The sequence below is a fragment of the Montipora foliosa genome, chromosome 4, assembly GCF_036669935.1.
Source record: "Montipora foliosa isolate CH-2021 chromosome 4, ASM3666993v2, whole genome shotgun sequence".
Classification (NCBI taxonomy): domain Eukaryota; kingdom Metazoa; phylum Cnidaria; class Anthozoa; order Scleractinia; family Acroporidae; genus Montipora; species Montipora foliosa.
The window spans coordinates 28,339,515-28,364,514 of NC_090872.1; the positions used below are offsets into that span (position 1 = coordinate 28,339,515).

Here is a 25,000-nt window from a genome sequence, read left to right on the forward strand (position 1 = left end):
AAACGCAGGAAAGAATTTGACGTAATCAGTTTAAAAAAAGGCAGGCATGCAAAGTCATGAATTTGATTAACTTGATTGCGAAACTAAAGGATTTGAACTTTCGTTTTATCCAAGAGGAAGAAGGGAATACTTAGAATTGTCTCCCGCGGTAAGGTTTTTTTTAGGCAATAGTTAATGCTGTAGCATTTAAGCGTTAAGAGCTTGTAAATCCTTAAAGCTTTTGACCATCCTTTCGGGCCAATAAACCTACAATCCTGGCCAAAAGTTGTTGGGAAGGTTGCGCGCATCACTTCACTTCACACCTAATTCGATTACTCTAACTATTGGCTGAACTATTTGGGAAAGAGCATGCTCTTGTGGCCCCCCTCCCCCATATTCAATGTTGGAAGAAAAGTCACCATTTTGTTTTGTGGAAAATCCAACATTGATAATGGGGAGGGGAGTTATCTCTAAAGTGATGCTACCTTCCCAACACCTTCGTCCATGATTGTAGCTCTCAAGGGTCCAAGTTGTGGCAGTGTCGGGAAAAAATAACTAAACGACCAAATTCCAATCCTCTGTCAAATTTCAGCAAATCGTGCTTTCAGAGAATGAACTACCTCTTACGGTAAATGACGTGGGACGACTACAGTTGCCCTCCGTTGCCCAGTCGCTCAGCGCGAGTAGCATATCTGCAATTTCTAAGTCCCGTGCTCTATTTGTTGTACTAATAATGAGCACTATTTCAGTGCGTTCGCTGAAACCGGGGCCACTTGGAGAATTTACAGTAACCGACCCCACAGTCACTAAAACATCACCGGTCAACGAACAAGTTGCGATTTCATTGTTTTGTACCGGAGCTTTGATTCGCTGGATCTGAAAATGTTGGAATCTATTCTTTCAGCTCTGACCTCTCATTGGTTTTCATCATCTGGGTGGCCCCGGTTTCAGTGAACGCGATGTAACAAGTGTTTTAGTTGTTGGTAGTGATGTTGTTACCATCCTATGTTTGGTTCTTACTTGCAGGAGTGCAAAATATCAACTTTCAGCTTTCTAGAAGTGTTGTCGCTGCCCGTTAACCGGCAGTTTGAGAAGGTTGTTTTGTCGAATGAGGTCAGTTTACCATGCGACCTTTTAACAGCGTAACGTTTATTTGATAAATTAATGCTCAACACCTGTGTAATCCTCTGATTGGTCGGCTCAGTTGGTATACCTTGGTGCTACCCCGGGGCGTCTCGTTTTAGCCGGAATAAACTCAGGGTTTTTAAACAGGTTTTTTTTTTGGTTTTGAGCCCCATGACAGGCTAGAGCTCGGCCTTTGTCGTAGGGTCGATTACCTGCCGCTGTTTCGGGAAAGGGGCGGACTCAGAGAGTGGCGGAAGTAGATCCTACCTATGTAGCGACATTTTCAAATGTTTCACGCTTTGTCTTTTTTAAAATAAAAACAATAATTCTCGCACCATGTGACGTGTAACAAGGGCTTAAGTTTCATAATCTTTCTGGGACGCCACAGATCCCAAACACTGATCTGGAAGAGGATGTCGCGGTGTATCGCACGGTGCTGTAAAGTCTCTCTGAATATATCCACACAAAAATGTGCTGTCTAAAGCTATGTCGGAATCAGCGTAGTGAAACCAATCTGTTTCGCAGTCAAGATGCGCGATAAAGATCCAAACTTTCAGAATCACTCTTATTTTGTTTTCAAATTTCTAGGGCGCCGGAATTTGAATAATTGTGACGTGTTATGGTTGCCCCTTTGTAATTATACGAAAGCATTTTGTGTCAAAAGAGGGCAACTAGAACACGTCACAATTATTCAAGATGTAAGCGCCCTTGAAATTTGAAAGTGAAAATAAGCGATTTCGATTAGTTTTTTTCTGATAAGCACTTTTTTATTATAACAAAGTACACAAACAAATTAAATTGCATGAATTATTTCCTCCGGTGTAAAATCCGGGAAAATCAGGAACATGCTACTCAAAGAAAAAATATACAGCACGGAACTGTTCATTCCTCCATTTTTGCGTTAATGCGTGGGTGCCCTGACATTACCCATGTTTTAGGGAAACTAAAGACAACGCACAAAAATCAGTTGAACTGAACTAAACTCCAACTCAAGTATCATCAGTCGAAGCACCATCCTTAATCTTAGTCTCATATTTACTGATTCTCTCTGCGAATCTCATTTTCTCCAGTGCTCTGGAACAAATGGAAAAAAAATAGGTTAAATGTTATCTAAAAGATTGCTAGTTCATAGGTGTGGCTGCACTCGTGAAAAAAGTACACAAGTTCTTTTTTCATCTTTTTCCGCAGTTAGCCAACAATCTTCAACCACAGGAAGTTAGACCTGGTATTCAAGTTGCCACAGTAACTGGTACCTTGGTAACAAAAGACAATCGTTATACACTCGAGCCGTTGAACCTTTCGGAAGCTGAGTTGGACAACGCAAAGTAAGTACACTCTCTCAAGACTAACGAACATTTTACCTACGCCTTTACAAGAATTGCAAGAATGCCACCATAAACCTTCGACTTTTTCTCGAGTTGACAGACCTCAATCACCATTAACAAAACACGGCAGCTTCTGCAAGTACCGGTGCGGAAATTACGTAAAACAAAAGAAACAAAATACAGAAAACAAGACAACTCCACATAAAGACTAATCCCAAGTGACCAAAAACACAACGCTTTCCGGTACTTGCAGAAAGACCCTAAAACACGGCTTTAATGTTGTGGTAATACGTTGAAATAGTTTATAACTTATCCTCGTTCTGGTGTTAACACCGTCGTTCCAAGGGTCATTCTTGAACAGTGACCTTGTCAGCTCTGTCCGTGAGAGCACTGGACTGGACTACTAGCATGTAGAACAGTCAATTGTTTTTATTTTCACAAATCCCAGTTCATTTTGGTGGGTTATTTACATTTAAACAATGGATTTCCACTTCACTGAAGCATGATACAGTCCCATGGGTAAATGACTTGTATTGTTTTTATGCAAAAGAACCCCCCAATACGTATTGCATTATGGGAATGGGAAAGTAGCGAATGAGGAGAATATAGAATCACAGTTGAATTTCAACTGACTGGATTGGTGAATGTCCTGGCAAAGGCATTCTGTAACACGACAGACAATGCCACAAGGCATCAGACTACAGGACGAGCTGAAATTCGTGGTTTCAAATCCCTGCCGGACTAATCGATACTCGGGAGTTTTAATTAACTGAGAAGGCAAAGCTTTGTATTGACTGCTAAGGAATGTTAGACTTCTCAACTTTCTGGTATGAGGACGATACGTTGAAGGCTTCGTCCTACAACATCACTTCACTGATGATGAATGTTTCTTCTCTCCTGTTTATGACTATGAACCATGTAGGAATTATTAATACTCAAACGTTGAAATTTTACTCCAACCCCTGCATGTGTTCTTATCTTTATTATCTCTGTGGCAATTTTCAGAACCAACACACTGTTTATATTTGCAAAACTGGCCTTTCTAGCTCTCCAAGAGCTTTTCAGTGCTAATGAAACGTTATTGGAACAAACACAACAAATTCTTAGGAATCCAAACTTGCAGTAGGCAGATCAATTGCTTGTTTTACAAGCGCAGACGGGAATTTGAAGCGGGGTTTTGCTTCTGCTCATTCCTCGACTTGAACCCGGGATTTTCGAATTGCCCTAACCATGCGGCCATGTCCACTTTTCATGCGGCTCTTTACAACGCTACTTTTATTAGGTCGACATCGATATGCAGCTCATTTGTGTTTGAGATTAGGCTCCATTGTTTCCGTTACATATTTTTTGTACCTCTTGTTTTCTAAACCGACCACGATACCCTGGTAATGGATGGCTCCTGACCGAGAGTGAATTAGACAAGAGCGTTTTTCTTGCGGTTTTGCCCCAGCACAGTCACAAATGGACTTCCTTTTAGCTACACTTAATGCGCGAAAACAAACAAAGGACGCCGCTTTAACCAATGAGGAGAAGCCATGTCACGTGTGACTGCTTGTATGTTTTTTTCAGGGCCACGACAACTCCTTTTCGCGTAAACGGGTATTCTAAAAATAGACTCATTTGTGACTGTGCTGGGGAGCCCACCCATGCTATAAGAAACACTCTTATCTAATTCATTCTTGTCCTGACTCGATCTGTCTCCCTTTTCTCACTCTTTGCTAAGAGTTGAGAAAGTAATGCGGCCATTGTGACAGTTCATTCAAGGCTAGATGTCTAAATACTTTGCGCTGGGTTTATTCTGTTGATCGATACATATATCAGTTGTGCTGATGATAAAGGCTTGCCGAAAGACTCAAAAACACTTTAATCGTTCAAAAAGTGTTGACAAGGAAATTCTTCATTCAGGGAGCATCAAGTGGAGCAGAAGACTGATAAGCAGAAATCCTGTCACTTGTGGGGCAGTGTGCTTGTTGAAGATCTGTTACAGTCGCTAACAAAAGTAAGTCCTTAGAAGATGTTAGTATCGGCAACGAGTGCGACTTCCAGTACGAGTTCTAGGGTGTTGATTACTGCGCATCCGTACTGCGCAGCCTGGCCTGCTCAACTCGTCCCGGCAAGTTGGTTTGCGACGACCTTACGTAAGTCGTAGCGGAGAGTAAGAGTTTGTCAAAAGCACGACTTCTATAACGAGTGCAAGTTGTACTAGTCCTGTTCTCGTACTCGCACTCGTTGCCGACGCTACCATTCTCCGCTGGCGATTAAACGTAGGCAGTGATAACGGTTTCACCCTAAAGAGAAGTTCCAATATGGACAGTTTGAGTGATCTATTTATCAAAGGAATTATCAACATCTCAACAAGCCCCTGAATGACCTTTTCTTGGGTTTTTTTCTGAAGCAGTTTCCCAGAGATGGACTTTTAAAGGAAACTTCCTTTCCCAAAGAACAACTTTAAACCGGAGGAAATAATCTTTGCAATCAAATTTGAATTTTTTCCTTTATAAAAAGGTATCATAAAGAAACTAATTTTAGAATCGCTTTTTTTCAGTTTCAGATTTACCGGGCGCCGCCATCTTGAATAATTTTGGTGTGTTGCACCTGTCCCATCTCGTCCTATTGTTCTGACACAAAGAGCTTTTGTAAAACAACAACAGAACAATCGTATACGTTACAAATATTCAAGATGATAGAGCGCGGAAATTTATAACAAAAATAAGCGATTCTGAAATTCCTTTATTTCGGATAAAAATGCTGTCCTTGTTAAAAATGTAAACATTTCCTGTGGTGGAAAGTTTTTTTTCTCATTTGGCATGTTTTTTTTTCTCCGTCTAAAGCGCGGTATCCGAGATGTGCACGTGGAGTCCAATCAGGAAGGACACACCCTTCATCTGGTGAGTGTAACTTTAAGACGAGGAGACTTTACTAAAGGCTTTCAACGGTAGGAACTTGCCGCTGTGCAAACTAGTTGCTTGCTTTTTTGCCATTGTCAGCTTATGTTTACAACGGGTCACGCTGGACATTTATTTTATCGCCACAAGCCCATTTTTTTTGGGGGGAGGGGGAGGGGGGCACGAAGAGCAGGGTGGTTTAAAAATACTATTTTCGTGGCTTTGGCTAATTGCTAGCGATATATGCGTCAGGATTAACCAACATAGACGCCGGGTGTTACGTAGATAATGGAAATTGCCTTCTTTCCGATGGGAATTTTGGGAAAAGTTACACCTTTTTATCGGATTGACCTGTAAACCAATTACGTTTCTAGAGGCTGCGTGATGTCAATCAGTGCAAAGGTTAAGAGGTTAAGTTTCATTGGCACTGACGCAAAAGGACTGGGGACTCTTGGAACGAAATTGCTAATTTTTGACCTCTCTTCTAAACCTTTATCGCAGGCTCAAGATGACGCCATGATTCAACTCGATGGTAATGGAACGCACATTGTTACGCACGGGAACGAAGCTCTGAGGATTGAAATTCGGGACTCGCTCCTCGAGTGTGTGTCCCAGTTTTGAAGTTGTCACCTTATAAAAAGGATTCTGCATGACAGACGACAAACATAATTCGCAGGAGCGCGGAAGCTGTGTTTTAACCACGAGTTTTAATCAGCGGCTCGCTCAAGTTGTGCACTTTCAGAAATCCCCGAAAAGTATTGCGCCCATTTCCCCTTTCTCTAATTCCCTTTCTATCTTAAGACACAATACTTTGCAATAGCTTACGTTTTCCTGTGATGAAAACATGTTGAAAAGAGAGGTTATGTGAGGAACATTCGATATTGCAGCCTCCCAAACTGAATGGGCCCTTAATGTTGTGGAAAGCAGTCGTGGTGACACAGTAGCCATGCATGCGCGAACAAGCTCCATGGCTTGTTTTTCCGATGTTTGATATGGCATTTTTCGTTGACTTCGCCAGGGGTCTTTGATTAGAATACATATCTTCGATGACAAGGCCATGTTATCATGAAACACTTTCAAAGGTTAAGGTTGGCAAATACTTCTCAGAGCATCCAATGTTGTGAGACATATCGGCAATCTCCACACGGCAATAAAGTAGCCCAGAGTTTTCTTTAAGTACTCAACTATTGGATTCTGTAGGGATCCTGCAGGGAAAACGGTAAGCGCAGTGGTAAGAGAACTATCCTTTCACCCAATGAGAACCGTCCAACTCCCAGACTCGACGGCATTATGTGGTCTGAGTTAAATGGATGCATATACTTGAAGCGCGGTTTATAGACAAATAAGAGAAGTGATCCTCGCACTTTTAGCTGGAAAATTTAAGAAATTGTCCAACAAATTGACCTGCTTCCAAATGAGTGGCTTCATAGCTCAGTTGGCAGAGCACTGCACCGGCATCGCAGAGGTCCTGGGTTCGAATCCTGTGGAACCCACCTTAATTTTTCCGTTGTCTAAAAATAAAGAATTGCTTAAATTGTCCAGCTAAAAGTGCAAGGATTATTTCTCTCATTTGTTTATATGGGTTGAGTTTTTTGGTACCCCCACTCTGCTCTGAGATATTTTTCTCCGTGTTCTCCGGTTTGCACCTCTCGTCAAAAAGTCACATCTGAGTTGATCTGCTTTCACTTCATGTGATTTGATCTTCTTTCTACCCAATAAGTAGAGCAGTGGTCATCAATCTGCGACCCGGGTTCAACTATGGCTCGGATCGTATGTGGGCTGAGTTTCAGTCGATCTCAATCTGACTCCGAGGGTTTTTCTCCGGGTACTCCGGTTTTCTTCCCTCATCAAAATCGACTCCCAGCCTATTCCATCAGGCTGTGGTACTGTGCTCCGAGGTCATACATGGGTTGTGTTCAGGGGCCGAGCGCCTAGTCGGCAGCACAGCTCCTTCGGTCCGACCTCGTTGAGCTGCGCCCTCAGTAATTCAGTCTGCGACTGCGAGAAAGGGCGATTAGCAGGTCAGATACTATTATTATATTAGTATTTGAGTTCAGCTAAATAATAGTAAGACCTTATTATCCTCGGGTGAGGCTAAACCGCGTGGGTAGGTGGGGCATGGGTCGTGTTTGTTTGAAGATAAAAAAAAGATATATTAGCTCCCTCAGTGCTCGGTCCAAATTTGTCTTAGGTCTTAGGTCTTGTCTGTTTCCAGAATTTCCAGTCGTTGATAAAAAAAAGGGTTAGGGTTAAGGTTAGGTTAGGGTTAGGGACCCATGACCCACGACCAACCAACCCACGCCGATTAGACACTCATTATCCTCTTGTACACCATTTTGAATAAAGGCAAGGAACTTTTATATTTGGTGGCTTTGATTGTGAGGCTTGAGACGTTTACCAGGGGTCAACCAGAGCCGAGTTGTTCGAAACAGGATTCGTCACCATAATCGAGGCTAACTACTATGGAAACCAATGAGCTTTGTGCCTAATTAACCGATCATCAACAAGCTCTTTGCTATGCGCGCGAAGTGGCGTGCGCTAGTTGTTAGGATGTATGACTTGAATGCGGATGCGCAGAATTCAAATCCGCTCTGACCATTATTTAATTAACTGGAATTGTCTTCGTTCGAGTTTAACTCTACTCGAACATCGCTGTGTTAATAGTCAGCTGGTTGGGTTTAATCATGTTATTCTGAAGTAGTCTACCTGTGACAGCGCTAGTTCTATACCAAAGTAACCTCCGGACATCACCCAAAGCCTAATATGATATTTTCCGAGGCGTAATTTTTATTTCAATCGATCAGTTGGCGCGTTTCGCGGTGCGTTCCCCGATGCGTTTCCCGGTTCGTGCCATAATAGCTCTGACTAGTCTTCAGGGGCACCCAACGAGAATATAGTTCAAAACCATTTAAATATAGCATTGTCAAACGTATTTTAGTATTTAAACGGTAGATATACGCATATTTTTATCCCCTAAAAATCTGTCATCTGTTCGGATTGCCTAGCTGAAAGTTTAGTGATCCGAAAATTATAGGGATTAAAACTTATCTTTTCGAAAATTTCATGATAGGGCAAAAATCCGTTAAAAAGGGGCAATTATACCATTTTTCAGATGTTCGAAAATCCAAGGAGAGGCAGGCAAGCAAGAAATTTTACTGCAAATGTTTCGAAAATTCTAGATCTCAAATCGTCTTCCGAACAGATATTTTCCGAAAATTGACGTTGGGTGCCCCTGAGTCTTCTGACTAGAGTCACCAAAGCATTATCGAATCCATCACTGGTGGCGAGTCTTCTGGTGGCGATTTGGTGGTGGCGAGATGGCAAGTTAAATGGTAGCGAGTCTTGGAGGGAAGAGTGGCACAAGTCTATGAATGGAGATGCGGACACAGATGTATGCTATCGGACAATAAACCTGTATGCCCCTCATCGTTTTATTTATTCCGTTTCTGATGCCCCACACTCAATCAGGACTACTCGGAACTGTTTGTATCATTCATCATTTGAAGAAAAAAATTCCAAAAAATCGAATGCCTGGGGGTTGCACGGGAGGGGGTGGGGGGGGGGGGATGTTGAAGCTTCACTTTGACTGGTTCCCTAGCCTACGAATCAATGCAGCCACCTGTCATCGTTCCCGGCTGCTAGGGTCGTTTCGCAACGCCCAAGTTTTCCAAGCCCTTCACGGTCAGTCACGTTTAGAAAAGCAAACATGGCAGTTTCAGCTACATTTTGCCGAGAAACAAAAGATTGCTGTTGCGTTCTGATTTGTCAGACCCTGTGGACTATTCTCGAATCACTTGACCGTATATTTATTCATATTGAACATGTTATATTGTTCCGCATGAGAAAATTTTTTGATCTTGCGCTTGTTGGTACGAAACAGTCGGATTATGGCCGCGCTTGTAGTGCACGATACCTTATCGTTAACAACGGATAATGGTGTAAGCAAGATTCAGCTTTGCATCGGAGACATCACTAAGCTGGCAAAAGAAGACGAAGTTGATGTTTTGGTTGTTTCCGCGTTTCCCGGTAAGCACTAGTCAATATTTTATTATCTACAGGCTGGTGTATTTAATTGCCTTCTATCCAGGCCAGTTTTATTAGGGCCGATTTAGGGCCGATTTACACGATACGATTTTGTCGTATGCGACAAGGTCACGACAGGCCTACGACATGACTTACGATTGTCGCAGCGTTTTAAAACATGTTTTAAAATGCTACGACATTTTTTCTGACGTACACTACAATCGTAAATCATGTCGTGGGCTTGTCGTAAGCCGTTGTCGCATGCGACAAAGTCGTGACGTGTAAATCGGCCCTTACACGATACGATTTTGTCGCATGCGACAAGCTCACGACAGGTCTACGACATGACTTACGATTGTCGCAGCGTTTTAAAACATGTTTTAAAATGCTACGACATTTTTTCTGACGTACACAACAATCGTAAATCATGTCGTGGGCCTGTCGTAAGCCGTTGTCGCATGCGACAAAGTCGTACCGTGTAAATCGGCCCTTACAGTACACAGATTTTTCCAGTACTGCTACATCACCCGATTTTTCTGCTGATTGCACATCAGAAGTGATTTTTTCCCTGCTCAGTGACGCGTTGACAAAACCCATTAATTAATCATGACAATGATTTTGCTAAATAAACTAAGCGTGGTTTGCAGCCGTTAAGCAAACTTTTGTGTGCGATAGTTCGAAAGTATTTGAAGCACACTTTATCAGATCAGGGTCAGTCTTGATCAGTCTTGCCGGCATTCTAGGAGAAGTTACTGTTTCTAACGGACTAATGATGGCTGACGGACAGATGACGAACAGATGACTAGCTAACAGGTGACCTACGATTGTGCCTATTTAACAGATACTAACTTTAGCGTATGTTTTTCTCCTGTGAGGTCACAAATGTCACCATGCTTAATCTAATACTTGTAGCAACTTCTGAAAGTGATTTGCAGCTCCTACTTTTCTGATTTCTATTAGAAAGGAGAAGCTCTTCAGGGTCAAAAATAGGCCAAGCCTATATGAAGGAGTCAGTTTTACAAGAAGTGAACACGGAAGTAATATAATTTTTATTTAGTTTTATCTAATGACTTGATAAAGGTCAGAAGGTCATTACCTTGAAGTGTTTAGCTAAGGGCCAAGTTGCACTAGAGGACAAAACTGTTTACTTATGTCAAAAATCTGTCATCACAATGAAGAACCAAGTGCGACTGGTTTGTCCACCGAAGGCAAAATTTGGTCACAGACGGACAAACTTCAAAGATGCCGTCGACTACCTCTGGAGCAGGCCGAACTGAAACAAATCTTGAAAAACAATAGCGAGGGTGTCTTGATTTGGAAATGATTTGACAGGTGATATGTAGCAGAGTCTCTATGCGATAGACTTCGTAGCCTGCAAGCAGGCCCACCGAAGAGAGAGAGTTTGCTCGCATGCTATAGACTTCGCAGTAAAATTGAAAACGTTCTCATTTCGCAACAACATGAATCCGGGCGCGGGCGACCAATATTTTCCATATGAAATGTGGCAACAATTTTCTCAATATCTACCAAGGATGGATCTATCCGATGCCTAGCCCTTACGTATTCAACGATCGAGGAACTCCCAGCCCATCTCCTTCTACCACGCGTTCTGACTCGTTGCAAGAATCCTTTCAGTTCAGCGAAGACGGCTCAATGCCCGATCATCCCAAACTTCTTTGCGCCATACATCTTCGTCAACTGAGAACATTTTGAAATCCCTCGTGTTGCGGTTTGTGGATGGAAACAGCGAGTAAAGGCGGTTTCACAGGAAATTGCGCGACGCTCACAGTATGGTGTGATGTTTTGTTCACATATTTTGTTCTCAAGTGCGACTGTAGCTTTCCGGACAATTTTTTTGTCACTGGCCGATTTCAAGTCAGATTTGTCCTGAACAAATCCGAAATTGCCCTCTAGTGCGACTTGGCCCTAAGTTAACCTCCATTATAAGAGAGATTTGAGAGTTTACATGACAAGCATTAAACCCTCTTCAATTTGATCTGACGAAGGGTTAACACTTGAACATCAGCTTATGGTGGCTAATTTACCTTTATCATCTCATTTGATAAAACCAAATTTTCATAGGTTACCTTTGGGCTTTAATCAATCACTGAGAATTTCCTGAAAGGGGCTGTGTCCTGGCAGTGCAGTTTATTTTGTGAAGTTTTAGCAGTTAATTGCCTATAATCACTTTGCAATTTTTACGTTAACCCAGAAAGTGCTTTTAAAGAACTCAAAGCTTCGTGGCCAAAAAAATGTCCGTTGAGCATACAGAATGTGAGTTACAAATAACAGAGATAAACCGTTAGTCTGAATAGTTTTCAAAAACCCCAATAATTATTATTGCAATCCATTTTAATCTTAGTCAATTTTGCACATCCCAACCTCCTGAACTTTTGTATTTGCCGTTTTATTCAAACCCTCCTTTAATGTTTTAAGTAGCTACGGTTCAACCCCTATTAAACGGCCATCCTCGGAGAGATAAAATTAATAGTGGCTGCTTAAAGGGGGCTGGTCACTTAATAGAGGTAAAAACCATAGAAAAGCCCTCATTGGGTCTTTGATACATATATATATATATATATATCTTTATTTACCCTCGGATTTTTGGAGTAGCTTGGTGTAGCTAATTATCTCCGAGCATTTACCCTCCCAACCATGATACACTACAGAAGACAGGCCACAACAGCGGGAACTACATGCCCTACTCTTTACGACAAGTGTGTGGGTTCTTTAACATCCCACAGGATTATGAACATTGAAGGGTTGTGAGATGGGACCTCAGACTTATCGTCCTTATCCAAGAAGACTAGAGAGTCTAACCATTTGCAGATGTAATTACAAAGGCAGCACTTTCTCCTCAGTTATTTAAAGACCCTGAGTGTTGGTCCGGCCGGAGTTGAACTCACGACCTCCCGCGTAACAGCCCGGTGCTCAACCAACTGAGCCACTGGTGCGATTACTGCCTAGCTAATAGGGGTGGCCGTTTAATAGGTGGCAGCTTAATAGCGGTTTGACTGTATTTTAACGTTTCGCTTGATTGGATTTGGCTAAATTTCGTGACACAACTCCTTTAATTTATGTACTTTTAAGTTCTTTCATTCAGTCTTCTATGTGAATTCTCCCTACCCCAGCACTGATCTCCCATAAGTGAAGTGATACTGTTGTAAAGTGTATTTCAAAAGAGGACAAATGCTCATAGGCACAATTCTTTAATTACTTACATGTAAGTACATACGCTACATGTAAAAATAAACCTCATTAATTTGAACCTCTGCGCAAACTCTGTATTTTTACTTTTCCTGGTAGTATTGGTCATCCCTAGTCACGTGCAGCTGACTTGCTTCAGAAGATTTTAGCACAACAACAGAGCAGGGGTCACTGTTACACCATCATGATCTGATGGTTTTCAATTTAATTTGTTATATAGGTGATTATTCTCCAACTCCATCTTCATTGATTGGAGCACTTTCCATAAACCTTGGTATTAGTGTGCGCAATCTCTCCAAAGACAAAGAAGAAGACTTGCGCAGACAGTATTTTTGTTGGTGGTCCAAACCTCTCCCCGAACATCACAGCTTTAGGAGAATCCTCTGCTTTGAGGGTGGATTTGGCAGTCGTGGGAACAGTCCACCTAAAGTTGTTGGAGCAGTGTTTCGTTGTCTCATACCAATTCTTAGTGGCAAAGGGAACAGGAATGGAGCAGTTATTATGCCACTCCTTGCCTCAGGGGACCAGGTATACGGATAGTTCTACAGACACAAACTTGTTAATTTGGCTTTTATAAGTTATAAAGTTTAACCTGAAAACATGACTAATGGAAAAAAGTGATGATTGTGACATTCAGAAGTACTTGTACATGTAAGTGTAAAAAAAAAAAACCTTCCTGTACTGTAATGCATTGACCCAGTGCAAATTGACATTACTGTAACACAAGACATATGGGAGAAGTGATGCTTGAACTTATCTGGACAATTTAAGCAATTGTCTCTCATGACCCACACTTCAAATATAAATTTATTTCATTCATCGACTCCTTCACGGGAACACATTGACCTACATACTCCAAACTGAGTGGCTTCATAGCTCAGTTTGAAGAGCATTGCACTGGCATCGCAGAGGTCATGGATTTGAATCCCGTTGAAGTCGCTTGAATTTTTCAGGTGTCTATAAGAGAGAAACTGCACAAGTATGGATCTTGAAATCAAGAAACGCCGGCTTAAATGGCTGGGACATGTCTTACGAATGTTGTCGGAGAGGATACCCAAGGTTGCCCTTAGGTGGACACCTGCAGGCAAAAGGAAAAGGGGAAGACCCAAAACCACCTGGAGGAAGACAGTGGAAACTGAACTTAGTGAGATGGGTTTGTCATGGGGAGAGGCACAAGCAATTGCGAAAGACAAGACCCGGTGGAAAAGAGACATTGTTGCGGCCCTATGCCCCACTGGGGGCAATAAGGACTAATATATGTATATGTATATGTATATGTATATGTATATGTATATGTATATGTATATTTATATGTATATGTATATGTATATGTATATGTATATGTATATGTATATATATATATATATAAATATTTTAAGAGGAAAAAAGGACGCAACTACATTTCCCGACAAGCCTGTTTCGTGAATCGCTTCACTCTTCAGGGGTGAAGACCCCTGAAGAGTGAAAACCCCTGAAGAGTGAAGCGATTCACGAAACAGGCTTGTCAGGAAATGTAGTTGCGTCCTTTTTTCCTCTTAAAATATTTATTCCGCTCTGCTTCAACGTATTGAGCACTGTTCCACGAGAAAATCGACTTACAGACTCCCTATATATATATATATATATATATATAAGAGAGAAATGCTCAAATTGTCCAAAGTAGTGCAAGGATCACTTCTCCATTTCGTTTAACCAAATTATGTCATGGATAAAAGGCGGGGCCTTCACAAACTGTGCTGTAGTACACAGTAATGTTCAGTGCTAAGTAAAATCCAAAGTAGCCGATAGCCTGCACTTCAAATCATATGTACCACCATGTTATATATAGTACATGTATTTTATTACACAAGACAAGTGTAAAAGATGCAAGTCTTGATGTAAGGGCATTGTGAGTAGTGGAGATAACAGACTAGGAAATCTAATGTCACCAGTAGAAAACAAAGTTGTTTTCAAGGCAGAGTGAGGGGAAAAGTCATAATGTTAGTGATAATGATAGTAAACTCTTCACAAGTTCTTAGAGGAGTAAAGATGGTCATGTGGTAATGCTTGACTGCTTCCTACCTTTGTGGACCTGGGATCACATACTAAGCTCGTACGTGGGCTGAAACTTGCCAATGTCAAGTTTTCTCGGGGCATTCTGGTTTTCCTCCCTGAACAAAATTGACTCCCAGCTTTTTCCTTCTGGCTGTGGTGCTGTGCTCCGAGGTCACGCATCGGTCATGTTCTGGTGCCGAGCACCTAGCCGGCACGGCAGCACAGCTCTTTTGGTTCGACCTCATGGAGCTGCACCCTTAACAATTCACTCTCTGACTGCAAGAAAGGCCGAATAGCAAGCCAACTTAGCCAGGTTTGTTAACCCATTGACTCCCAGAGGTTCCCCATTGGCGAGTAAAATTGTTTGGCGTTAAACCGAGTAAAATACTAAGTATGGCTGGGTTAGGCGGCTTGGGAGCCAAAGGGTTAAAATTAAGTACTTTTAGTACTACATGGGAATCAACCCAAGGTTACCTATCTACTGTATGGTCACTGGTTAGGACTTGATTTCTTTGGGATGAACAGCAGCAAAACAAGTCATTATCTAGTTCATAGGGCATGATGATGATGATGATGATGATGATGATGGTGGTGGTGGTGATGATCAGAAGAAGGACAATAACATTTACCTAATTATGATGATGACAACAATTTGCCGACAACAATAATGTTCTCACCCACCTTTTCTGCCAAATAAATACACCAGCAACCATGAAACCAACAAGTTTACAACATCAGTTTTGTACTAGTCCTATTAACAGTAAATAAATGATAGGATGTAATTAATTATTGCAGAGACCAGTCTATTCTGAGTTCATACCCTTCTTACGGTATGTTGCACTTGACCCTTTCAATTACTGCCAAATTTGTTCAAGCCTCATTCCCCACTGGTATGTCTCACTTTCTTTAGCAGCTCAGCTCTGTATTGCTTTTGCTAGGCTATTTCAATGAAATACAAATTGATGTTTTTTTGCTGTCTTTGTTACTGTAGGGTTACTCAAAATCTCTCATGTTAAGACTGATCTTAGACTCTGCAATTCACTGGATCAAGGCTGGCCTTCTTTTGAAAAATCTCAAGATTGTCTTGCATTCTCGCAATCCTCATCAGTATGACACGTCATTCGAGGGGCTATTTAATTGTTTTCAGGAGTTTAAGGACAAGTATGATGACAAGAAATTGGAATATGTAAGTGTGGTGCATGGTGGTTTTTTTTGTTTGACTCATTAATAATAATTATTCATTAATGAAGCTGAACTTTGCATCTGAGTTTTGGCCTCCCCATCCTAGCTTCTCTTTTACATTGCTGTGCCTAACTGTCCAATATAGACTATGGCTCTTGCCAAACTACAACCGTGGACAAAACTCTTCAGAAAATTGCCCTTCCAAACACTTTCTGTTGTAAGCAAACAATTTGACCCGCCTCCCCTGCTGTCTCAATGTTGTTGTCTGTGGTTCACAAACAGTTTCCTGGCAATCAGCACTTTCCAAAGTAACATTGGATAAAGGGAGGGGGAGGAGAAGTAACTGCTATGGAATTCACGTGGAAGAAATAGTGAACAATTGCTTTTTGTTGGTCTTTGTATGGTTTTTTTAATGAGTTTTGTGCATGATTGTAGTTGCCTTTCTGACATGACCAACCCATTGCAACTGTAAATCTGTGGGAAGGGATTCAGCACTAACACTGTCTGTATGTTTTTACAGGAGACAGAGGTTATTTATGATGTGTATGTATCCAACAGCCCAAAGGACCATGAATGTGCCCTTAGCATTGTCACATTTCTACAGGCTCAAAAAAGTGTCAGTGTGTTTCATGATTTTCAAGAGCTCAATGAAAATGAATCTTGGCAAGAGGAGATATTCAACATCATGGGAAAATGTTCTCGTGTTATTGCCTTGTTAAGTCCATCATACTTAGAGACAGAGAGCTGTATTGAACAGTACAACATGGCCTTGTGTATAAACAGGCGTTCAAATGGGACCTTCCTTGCACCATTTTACATTACTTCAGTGGATAGCATGCCAACATACATGTCACTTATCCAATATGAAGACTGTAGGTAATGTATTTTTGGTTCTCCCTTGATATATTTCATCTTGAGGTATTTCATCACTCTGTGTGACTAAGAGCTGTATAGATGTCTTATTCCACATTTCTAGTCTCGAGGCTAGGCTTGCAAGTCTGTATTGTCTTATTTTGAACAGCTTATTGGGTTTTTTTTGTCAATAAGAGAACAATCTCTGTTGCACCGATACCATTTTTACTGAGTTTGCTGGCTTTGAATTCTATTTGCATTTGATCAAAGAGGCAAACTTTTGGCTTAAAGTGGAAAACTGAGGTGTCAAAGTGAGTCTTAGAAATTTTACGTCAAACACATTATTTTGTAAAATCACCAAGCTTAACCTGTAAATTGAACGGTGTTCTTTGGTTGGAATCAATAATTGTACGCTTGATGGTGAATTTTCAAAGTTCACGGCACAAATAGTAATAATTTATACACTTTGATCAACAAGAGGACTTTCATTAAAAACGGGTGTCAGTAATTTATTTGTTGAGGTGTAGGGGTAGCACAGTGGTGAGAGCACTAGCCTCCGACCAATGTGGCCCAGGTTAAATTCCCAGACTCGTTGTCATAATTATATGTTTTGGGTTTGTTGGTTCTGTTTTTCTCCAGGTACTCCGGTTTTCCCCTTTCCTGAAAAACCAACATTTGACTTTGATTTTACTTGATTTGCGTTAATTGAACTATTGTAGTTTACAGTGTTCCAAGTAGACCAATTTCTACATATTTAAATTCAGTCCTAAACAAAAGGCATCACCTCGAGGTGTAGGGGATTCCCCAGAGCCTCGAGATGACGCCTTTTGTTTAGGACTGAATTTTAATATATAGAAATTGGTCTGTTAGTGCTCCAGCGCAAGAATGACTGGACATTTAAGTAAAGTTCCTTTCCGTTCCTCACCCCTTTTGCTCTTCTAACTCGGTAACTGGTCGTTCTTTCCTGGAGTTGATCCACCCCATGTATTATTGTGTCTAAGCAGTCGTTTTAACAATTAAGTGTATGAAATCTTAGGTAAGCACTGATTTTAGTGATGAAAAATTAGGGTTTGTTAGCTATCATTTAAGGGTTGTTAGAATATTGTGAGGCTGATCGACTCTGGGGCGGAATGGCCTGTATTTATCTCTTTACGTTATATTAACTTTTAATTATAATATTGTTTTATACACAATGGTCAAATCCAGATTCAGAGAGAGACATACAGTAATTATTAAAGCGTAATATTGTACTTCCAGACCAAAGGATGCCTGGAAAATAAGAACAGCAAGTGATAATGTGGCAGAATCCCTGGTGAAACCATCTCAGAAGGATGTGGCTTCAAGTGCAGCAATGCAAGTGAATTCAAGATATGATGTGTTCATTTCGTACTCTCATCAGAACAAGACCCATGCAGACAAACTGCTTGCAATTCTCAGGTACTTATTGTGCCCAGTGACCATCGTTCTCACCAAAATAATTTCATGTCCCCGATGCATGCAATGGCAATGCATTGACCATCAAATAATCGGATGCAACAACTCCCATTTGGGAGTTGTTGGTTCTGCAAGTGTTTGCAGTTGTGTGCAAACAGTCGCAACAACTCCCAACAATGTAAGGACGTGCACTGTATTATGGGAAGGATACGACCCATGAGACTTTGTGAACTTAATAAAATTCGGCTGCCATCTTGTTTTCGACATGTTAATGCGGGTCGACACTTATGGCCATCCCTTAGGACGTTCGCGCCAATTGTTTCTGCGCATCCTTACTGCGCACGCAAATGCACACGCCACGTCATGCACGAGCGCGCGCGCTAAGTAATAAAATGAGAACTGATAGGGCAAAAGGCCATTGCTATAGCTTTGCCTGGATTTAACGGTCTTGGACGTTCGGTGACCCCTATTTTTCTTTCCAGAAACGGATTTTATTTACAATTATCTCCACGTTGTCCAAAAATGAACAAAAAATCAATGTGGGAAGTTAAAAAAATTTCAAGATTTCTGCTCACGGGACATCAAATCCTGCCATCTTGCGGCTGCAAGGCGCGTGAAACTGTGGTCGCTAAATGCGAACTTGATCTTTAAGGGAACCTCACCAGTTGACTAAATTCAGTTAATTAGTCCACTTAAACAATATTTGGCAGAGAAGATTTCACTTCAAATATTTAATTGCAATATATTTGGGTTTACAGACACTGGCCTTATTCGATAACGAAGCCCGATTTTGTCACATTTTGGGTGTTTTTCCGGACATGTTCTCTCCAAAACGAAGTCGGTGACCCCCCATTTTTTTTACACTTCTGACATAACTAACTCATCATCTTACAGTGGTAAAAGTTTCAGAAGAAAATCAATGTTGAAAAAATTTCGCGCGAAACTGACATTGGACATTTCGTAGCAATTACACGACGTAATATCCCATCTTAATATGACAAGCTTAGCGCTGTGAAAAGAACGAAAACAGGCAGAATTGGAGCTTAAGTTCAACAAGAAATAGCGTTTCTAAGCTAAGCCGCGCTGATCTATAGTATTTAGGTCTAAAAACCCCGTTGAAGACGGTTAACTTTCAATTGTTTTGCTGGGTACTACCAAATACTCTTAAAAATTCGACTTTCCAGGGGCTTGTCTCGTTAGTCTAGTGGATATCGGAAACTGCAAGGTGAAGGTATCGATCCGGGTTCAACTCTTTGCTTCGCCTATTGTGAATCTTCTCAGCTTGTTTAAAATGTTTGTTTCGTTGAAGTACATTTGAAGTCTAAAGTACGTTGTACGTGGTGTAAGTTGAATAAAAGGGGAAATGTCGGTTTGAGGGATAGAAATAAGTGACGACCGTTAATGCGTCGCTATCTCCGTGGAGACCATATGTAATGCGCGTTCGTGGCCCCAACAATATTGGAAGAGCCGTGCAAACCGTTTCAACATTGTTGCGCTACGGTTCGGCGATCACAGAACAAAATAAATGTTGGGAGTTGTTGGTGCAAAAGTTTGACCAGTTTCAAACTTCGAGCAGCAACTCCCGGCATGCAACAGGGTGTGCAAACGGAGGCTACACGTAACACCCAACAGTGTTGGGAGTTGTTGGCGAACAATGCTGCGTCCGTTTTCACGGGGGCTTAAGCATCAACAGTGTTTCCAACAATAATATAGTGAGCATGGTGCTCATGGTGTTTTTAAGTTAGGGTCATCGTGATTGAAGAAGAGATTTAGGGGGCACTTTGCGATAGTTATCACCCGAATAGACCCTTCGCGGTTTTTGGCGCCATCATGGCTGGGGGACAAAAATAGCTAAATTTACAGTAAATGTATGGGATTTTGGCCGACTTTTAACCGCTGTAGCACCGCTAAAAAGAGACGGATTTTCACAGTGAAAGTGTCTTTTAAAAGACATTTATATTTGGATAATTTTCATGAAATGTAAAGAGCAGATTCAGGCTACAACGGCCGTAAACAAATTTCTAAGATTGCATACAAACCCTTCTAAAATCATCACTGCAATTGCCAACAAGAGAAGATTTATTATTCGAGTTTACGGACGTCATGCCTTCCTAATGGCCTTATTTTCTGTTGAATGAATGATATCAATAAAACTATTTAAAGTAGTGGCAAAAGTTGGAAATCCGTCTCTTTTTAGCGGCGCTACAGCGGTTCACAAAGGTGGCCAAAATCTCATTATTACCTTTACTGTAAATTTAGCCATGTTTGTCCCCCAGCCAAGATGTTGGTCAAAAACCGTGGGAGGGTCTTTTTCTTGACACAAATGATGTTTACGTTGAGTAGAGGGGTAAGAGGACAAGGGGGTGTATCTCATTGCTTGTAATTCTGGACATACTGCAGTTTTCAAATGACTATCGAAAGTAATTACGCGATTGCAATTGCTATGCTTTATAGTGATTGGTTTAATAATCTCGCGCCAGTTTATCAACCAATGAGAAGGAAAACCAAGAGCAATCGCGACTTGCACGCGCGATGTTTCCCGCGCTTTAAGCAGGTTACATGAAATTGCTACGAATTTGGATTGGTTCATTGCTTTCTTTGCACCTGCAGTGATTGGTCGATGTAATTACCGTGGAATTTGTTTTGCGACACTCAGTTGAAAACCGCTCTATTCACCATCTGGCGAAGGAATTCACGTTAAATTGCACGCGAAAAACCGACATCGCGATGATTGTGATATCGGTTTTTCAAGTGAAATTTAACGTGGAATTCAGGAGTCAGGTGGTGAAAATTTCCTTGAATCGTATAGCTTTTCCAAAGATGCCATTCAATTTACCTTTGGCGACATGCAGTTACTGTATTCAACGAGCGCTAAATATCCATTTGTAAGATATGCCTCGACTTTCGGGAGCCCGGAAAATCTTCCTCACTCCCTCCAGGTTTTTGCATTTTAAACGGGAAAAAAATGCTTTGAAAATACTTGTTTTCCTTTTTCGTCTCAGTTGCTATGTAAGGTTACGCGTTGCTACGGTAAAATGTCTGTCAGCCTCGTTTTAATTCGCAATTCTACTCTGAATACCTGGTCTTGAAAGCCAATCAGATGGCGAGATTCTTCATCATCCTTTTGTCTCTTGTGGGATGAACCAGACCTTTTACAGCATTGTATTGAAGTTGACCATTTAAATTATTCAGATATGACATTTTATGCATTTTCTCTCAAACTCCCAGGTCTGTTGACCCAGATTTGAAGATCTTCATTGATTCTGCTGGGCTGAACACGGGCACATCGTGGCAGCAGTTGTTGTACACTGCATTAGGTAAGAATGCTGTGTGATCACCATCGACTAAAAGCATATCCTTCTGACGAAGGGCTAATGCGCTCGAAACATCAGCTCTTGTTTAATACCTTATCGTTCCTCATTTTACAGATTCATCAAAAAGCGCATTTGCACTTTTGTCACCGGAATACATACAATCCAAAGTATGCTGCGAAGAGTTCTGCTTGGCGTATGCCTTGTTTATTGACAAAGACAGGTGTTTGGATCTTGTAAGCCTAATGGTTGAGCCTGTCAATGAGCTGCCCTTCTGGTGTGAGGGACCCCTCCCTGTCGACTGCACATCTCCAGGGGTGGATACAGATCAACTTCTATCCAAAGTGTGCGTCGACTTGGTCAACAGACTAAAGAGTGAGTCTCTATCGCAAAGCGGAATATTTGTTTACAATTTGTGCATTATTTGCATAAGCCCTTTTTATAATATTGTCTAATCGATCAACATCTACAATCTTGGACAAAACTCTTAGGAAAAATTCCAGCTTAAACATCATTTGACATGCACTCACAAAGTATATTAACCCTCACCCCCATCCCAATGTTGATATTGTGGTTCAATAAGCACTTAATGACTGGCCCTAAGGGAAACAGCGAGATTTGTTTCCACGGTTTCGCTTCGGGGAACACCGAGGGTCGAGGGGAAACAAAACTCACTGTTTCCCGTGGGGCCAGTCATTAAGCGTTTTGTTATACCTCCAACTCAAAACAGATCAATACACGGATTTTTACACGAAATTTGCCGCTGTTTCAAAGGTGCACGAGCGAGTCGAAAGTTTAAGTCGTTGTTTCCCTAGGGTGTTAGTGAGTTTTTACCCATGACACGTGACACGTTCTCCTCCAATCGGAAAACGTATTTGAGTTGGGAGGTATAACAAAATACTTTGCAAGCCTTTGGCAGTCTTAACCAACATTGGAATGTGGGGAGGGGTGATAGTAGGAAGAATTTATTCTTTTATCACACAGACAAATTAGGGAATGATCAGCCTATGGCGTTGTCACGTTTTCCCAAGATTGAAGGTCCATTAAAAAACTATGACTCCTTTAACACTAATATACGATTAATTACAAACCCAGGCTTGAATTTCGCCCATCATCGCCTTGACGTTGTAATTTTATGCTGAAGGAAAGCAATTTAGTGTAGTTAATTTTGGAAGCTTAATTCCTGTAGGAACTTTTTCAGATCAGAATATAGACTGCAGTTTAAGTTTCCTGTAATCCGGGATTAGCTTAATCAGGCTGTGGATAACTGGGCCCAGATCCCACTCATCTCACTGGGCACTGATGGCTCGGTGTACGGGGTGTCGTGGGCTCGAACCTCGACCATACCATGCAACTCTCAGGCCTTACAATAATTGAGGAGAAAGTGCTGCCTTGAAATATCATCAGAAAATGGAAAGACTTTCAAGTCATTTCGGATGAGGACGAAAAGCCTAGGCCCCCTTGTTACAGCCCTTTGGTGTTTATAACCTCCCAAGTGGGACAATAAAAACCAACACGATCTCTTCCTCATATGAAGGATTATCCTCCATTTTCAAGTATTTATGAGTCAATGAGTCAATGAGTCAATGAGTCAACGAGTTAGTGCAGTTAATTAAACCATAAAATGAAAGCTAAAATTTCAGAGAGTGCTTAGGCCTAATCAATGAAACGAGGGCTTAGGCTTAATCAACAAATTATTGCTATATTGACTGTGAGTCCATTGACTCATGACTCATTTGACTCATAAAACATGCGTTCTGGTCAGTTTGCCTTAAATGAAGTATTATCCTCCATTGATCACTCTGTCCCAGGACTTGTGGTATGAAAAAGAAAAAGTAAAAGCAGCCCCTGGACAGGATAAAAAGCCCACACCCTCTTCGCAAAGAGCTAGCTTGCTTTCTTGCTTATGGTGTATGAGGCCATCTTTTCAGAATCAACCAAAAGTCAAGGAGACTTTGCCGGGTGGTGGAACATTTAGATGTAGATGTCTATGTATGGCAACTGCTTCAGCAATTATTTCTAGTTAAGCGAGGTTTTTATAAACGACGCTCTCTGAACCAATCCCGAGAGTCGTTGTAACAGCTGTGTCCTGCTGAAGAAATTCGCATTGAAAGTGCATTCCATGGTTAGCCATCATTTAAAATTGAGCCCGATATACGGTCATATACCATTATGATATTATCTTTGTGTACACTTCGGAATTCGAAATTTGTACTTTTGTTTTTGGTGGCAATTTTCTTCTTTGAATATCGGAACCCAGTAACTAAAAAGATGACAAAAGTTCAACAAGTTCTTTCAACATTTTTAAGACGAGTGGGTGTCTACCTTCGCTCGATTTTTTTCTGCGCATCTCTACCGCGCCGCAATGTCCCGTCGCATCAAAAATGAAAGCATAAAATGAATGCGCTTGTCTCCGAAAGGAAGTCGGTGATACCAATCTTTTTTCGCAAGTTTGGAACAACTGACCTACACATTAAATCTAGGCGACAATTGTTCTGGTAAAAAATTTTCTCGCGAATACCTTCTACTTTTTTCATATGTCAGGCTCCTGGTACAGTGAATTTTGGTGAGAAAAAATCTAAACTGTGATATCAGTTTTTTCTTAAAGCCAAGCTACTGTATATAGTAAATACCTCTTACTAACCGAGTGCGAGGTCCGTACTGTAAGGTACGGACCGAGTTTTTTCCCGTTGATTTATGGCCCACGGCGAAGCGCGCGGGCCATAAATCAACGGGAAAAAACGAGGATCCGTAACTTACAGTACGGACCGAGAAAACGAGGTTAGTAAGATATTTATTATATCTCTGAGGTTAACTGGCGTGCGGGCAAGGAAACAAGTCGAAGTGAAGCGGAAGGTTCAACTGCCACAAAGAATGCCGTGCCAAAATCCCAAAAACTAAATCTTCTTGGCTGTTAAGTTTGAAATAGTTGCTTGCAAGATTCAAACAGTTTTCAGTACAAGTTCATGCAACAGAAATGACATGAAAAACTCGCTAGATGATGTTTTGTCGAAATTTTAAATTTAGCGGGCTGTACAGCGGGCCGTACTGTAGAATACGGCCCGCTAATTTAGCCAATTACAGCGCGCGTACTATCTGAGAGATATAGTAAGACGTGTTATGTCCCGGTACAATATATGTCCCAATACATCAACAACCTACCCGGTATCGGAATAATCATTTCCTGCTTGATTGATTTAGGTACCAGTCCCACTGCTGATGACGTTCTCACTGAGTGTGTTTATGGTCTAAGAAAAGACAGCCTTCCACTTGAAAGCGCTATGGAAAACTACAGAAAAAGCCGTTTTGTATTGCGATCAAACATTCTGAAAACATCTGTGGATTTAAGTTGTTACAGTCGCGACAAGAAGTCCTTGAGAGTCGGTCGTACTGATGGTCTGGACATGTCTGTTGATGGTCATCTTGCAAAGAATCCACCTGAATCAGTGCGGGCGGATTTAAAACAGTCCACATCAAAAGAAATTCCATCAGATGATTCCTTTGTTTGCGATCTCGCGTTAAGTTTTGCGTCCAGTGATACTACATTCGCCGTAATTTTGAAGCAGTTATTGCTCGAAAAAATCCCCTCCTTGAAGATAAGCGAGCCTGTGTCAGGGGACTTTTCAAGAGTGCAGTCACTAGA

At 41.3% G+C, this 25,000-nt stretch overlaps 2 protein-coding genes across 2 annotated transcripts in view; both read left to right on the top strand.

Moving 5' to 3' along the window:
- Positions 1–6,490, top strand: part of LOC138000513 (integrator complex subunit 9 homolog) — a 39,865-nt gene extending 33,375 nt beyond the window's left edge. Inside the window, exons 20-24 of the mRNA XM_068846977.1 lie at positions 1,006–1,092; positions 2,293–2,429; positions 4,335–4,428; positions 5,261–5,317; positions 5,816–6,490. Coding sequence (XP_068703078.1) covers positions 1,006–1,092; positions 2,293–2,429; positions 4,335–4,428; positions 5,261–5,317; positions 5,816–5,935 — 495 coding nt within the window. The 3' untranslated portion in view covers positions 5,936–6,490. The remainder of the gene's footprint in view (positions 1–1,005; positions 1,093–2,292; positions 2,430–4,334; positions 4,429–5,260; positions 5,318–5,815) is intronic.
- A 2,531-nt stretch (positions 6,491–9,021) lies between these two features.
- LOC138000515 (uncharacterized) overlaps positions 9,022–25,000 on the top strand; it is a 17,340-nt gene continuing 1,361 nt past the window's right edge. The window contains exons 1-8 of the mRNA XM_068846979.1: positions 9,022–9,340; positions 12,765–13,072; positions 15,570–15,764; positions 16,281–16,636; positions 17,870–18,049; positions 21,275–21,363; positions 21,475–21,732; positions 24,559–25,000. The exon at positions 24,559–25,000 is cut by the window's right edge and continues 1,361 nt beyond it. Coding sequence (XP_068703080.1) covers positions 9,202–9,340; positions 12,765–13,072; positions 15,570–15,764; positions 16,281–16,636; positions 17,870–18,049; positions 21,275–21,363; positions 21,475–21,732; positions 24,559–25,000 — 1,967 coding nt within the window. The 5' untranslated portion in view covers positions 9,022–9,201. The remainder of the gene's footprint in view (positions 9,341–12,764; positions 13,073–15,569; positions 15,765–16,280; positions 16,637–17,869; positions 18,050–21,274; positions 21,364–21,474; positions 21,733–24,558) is intronic.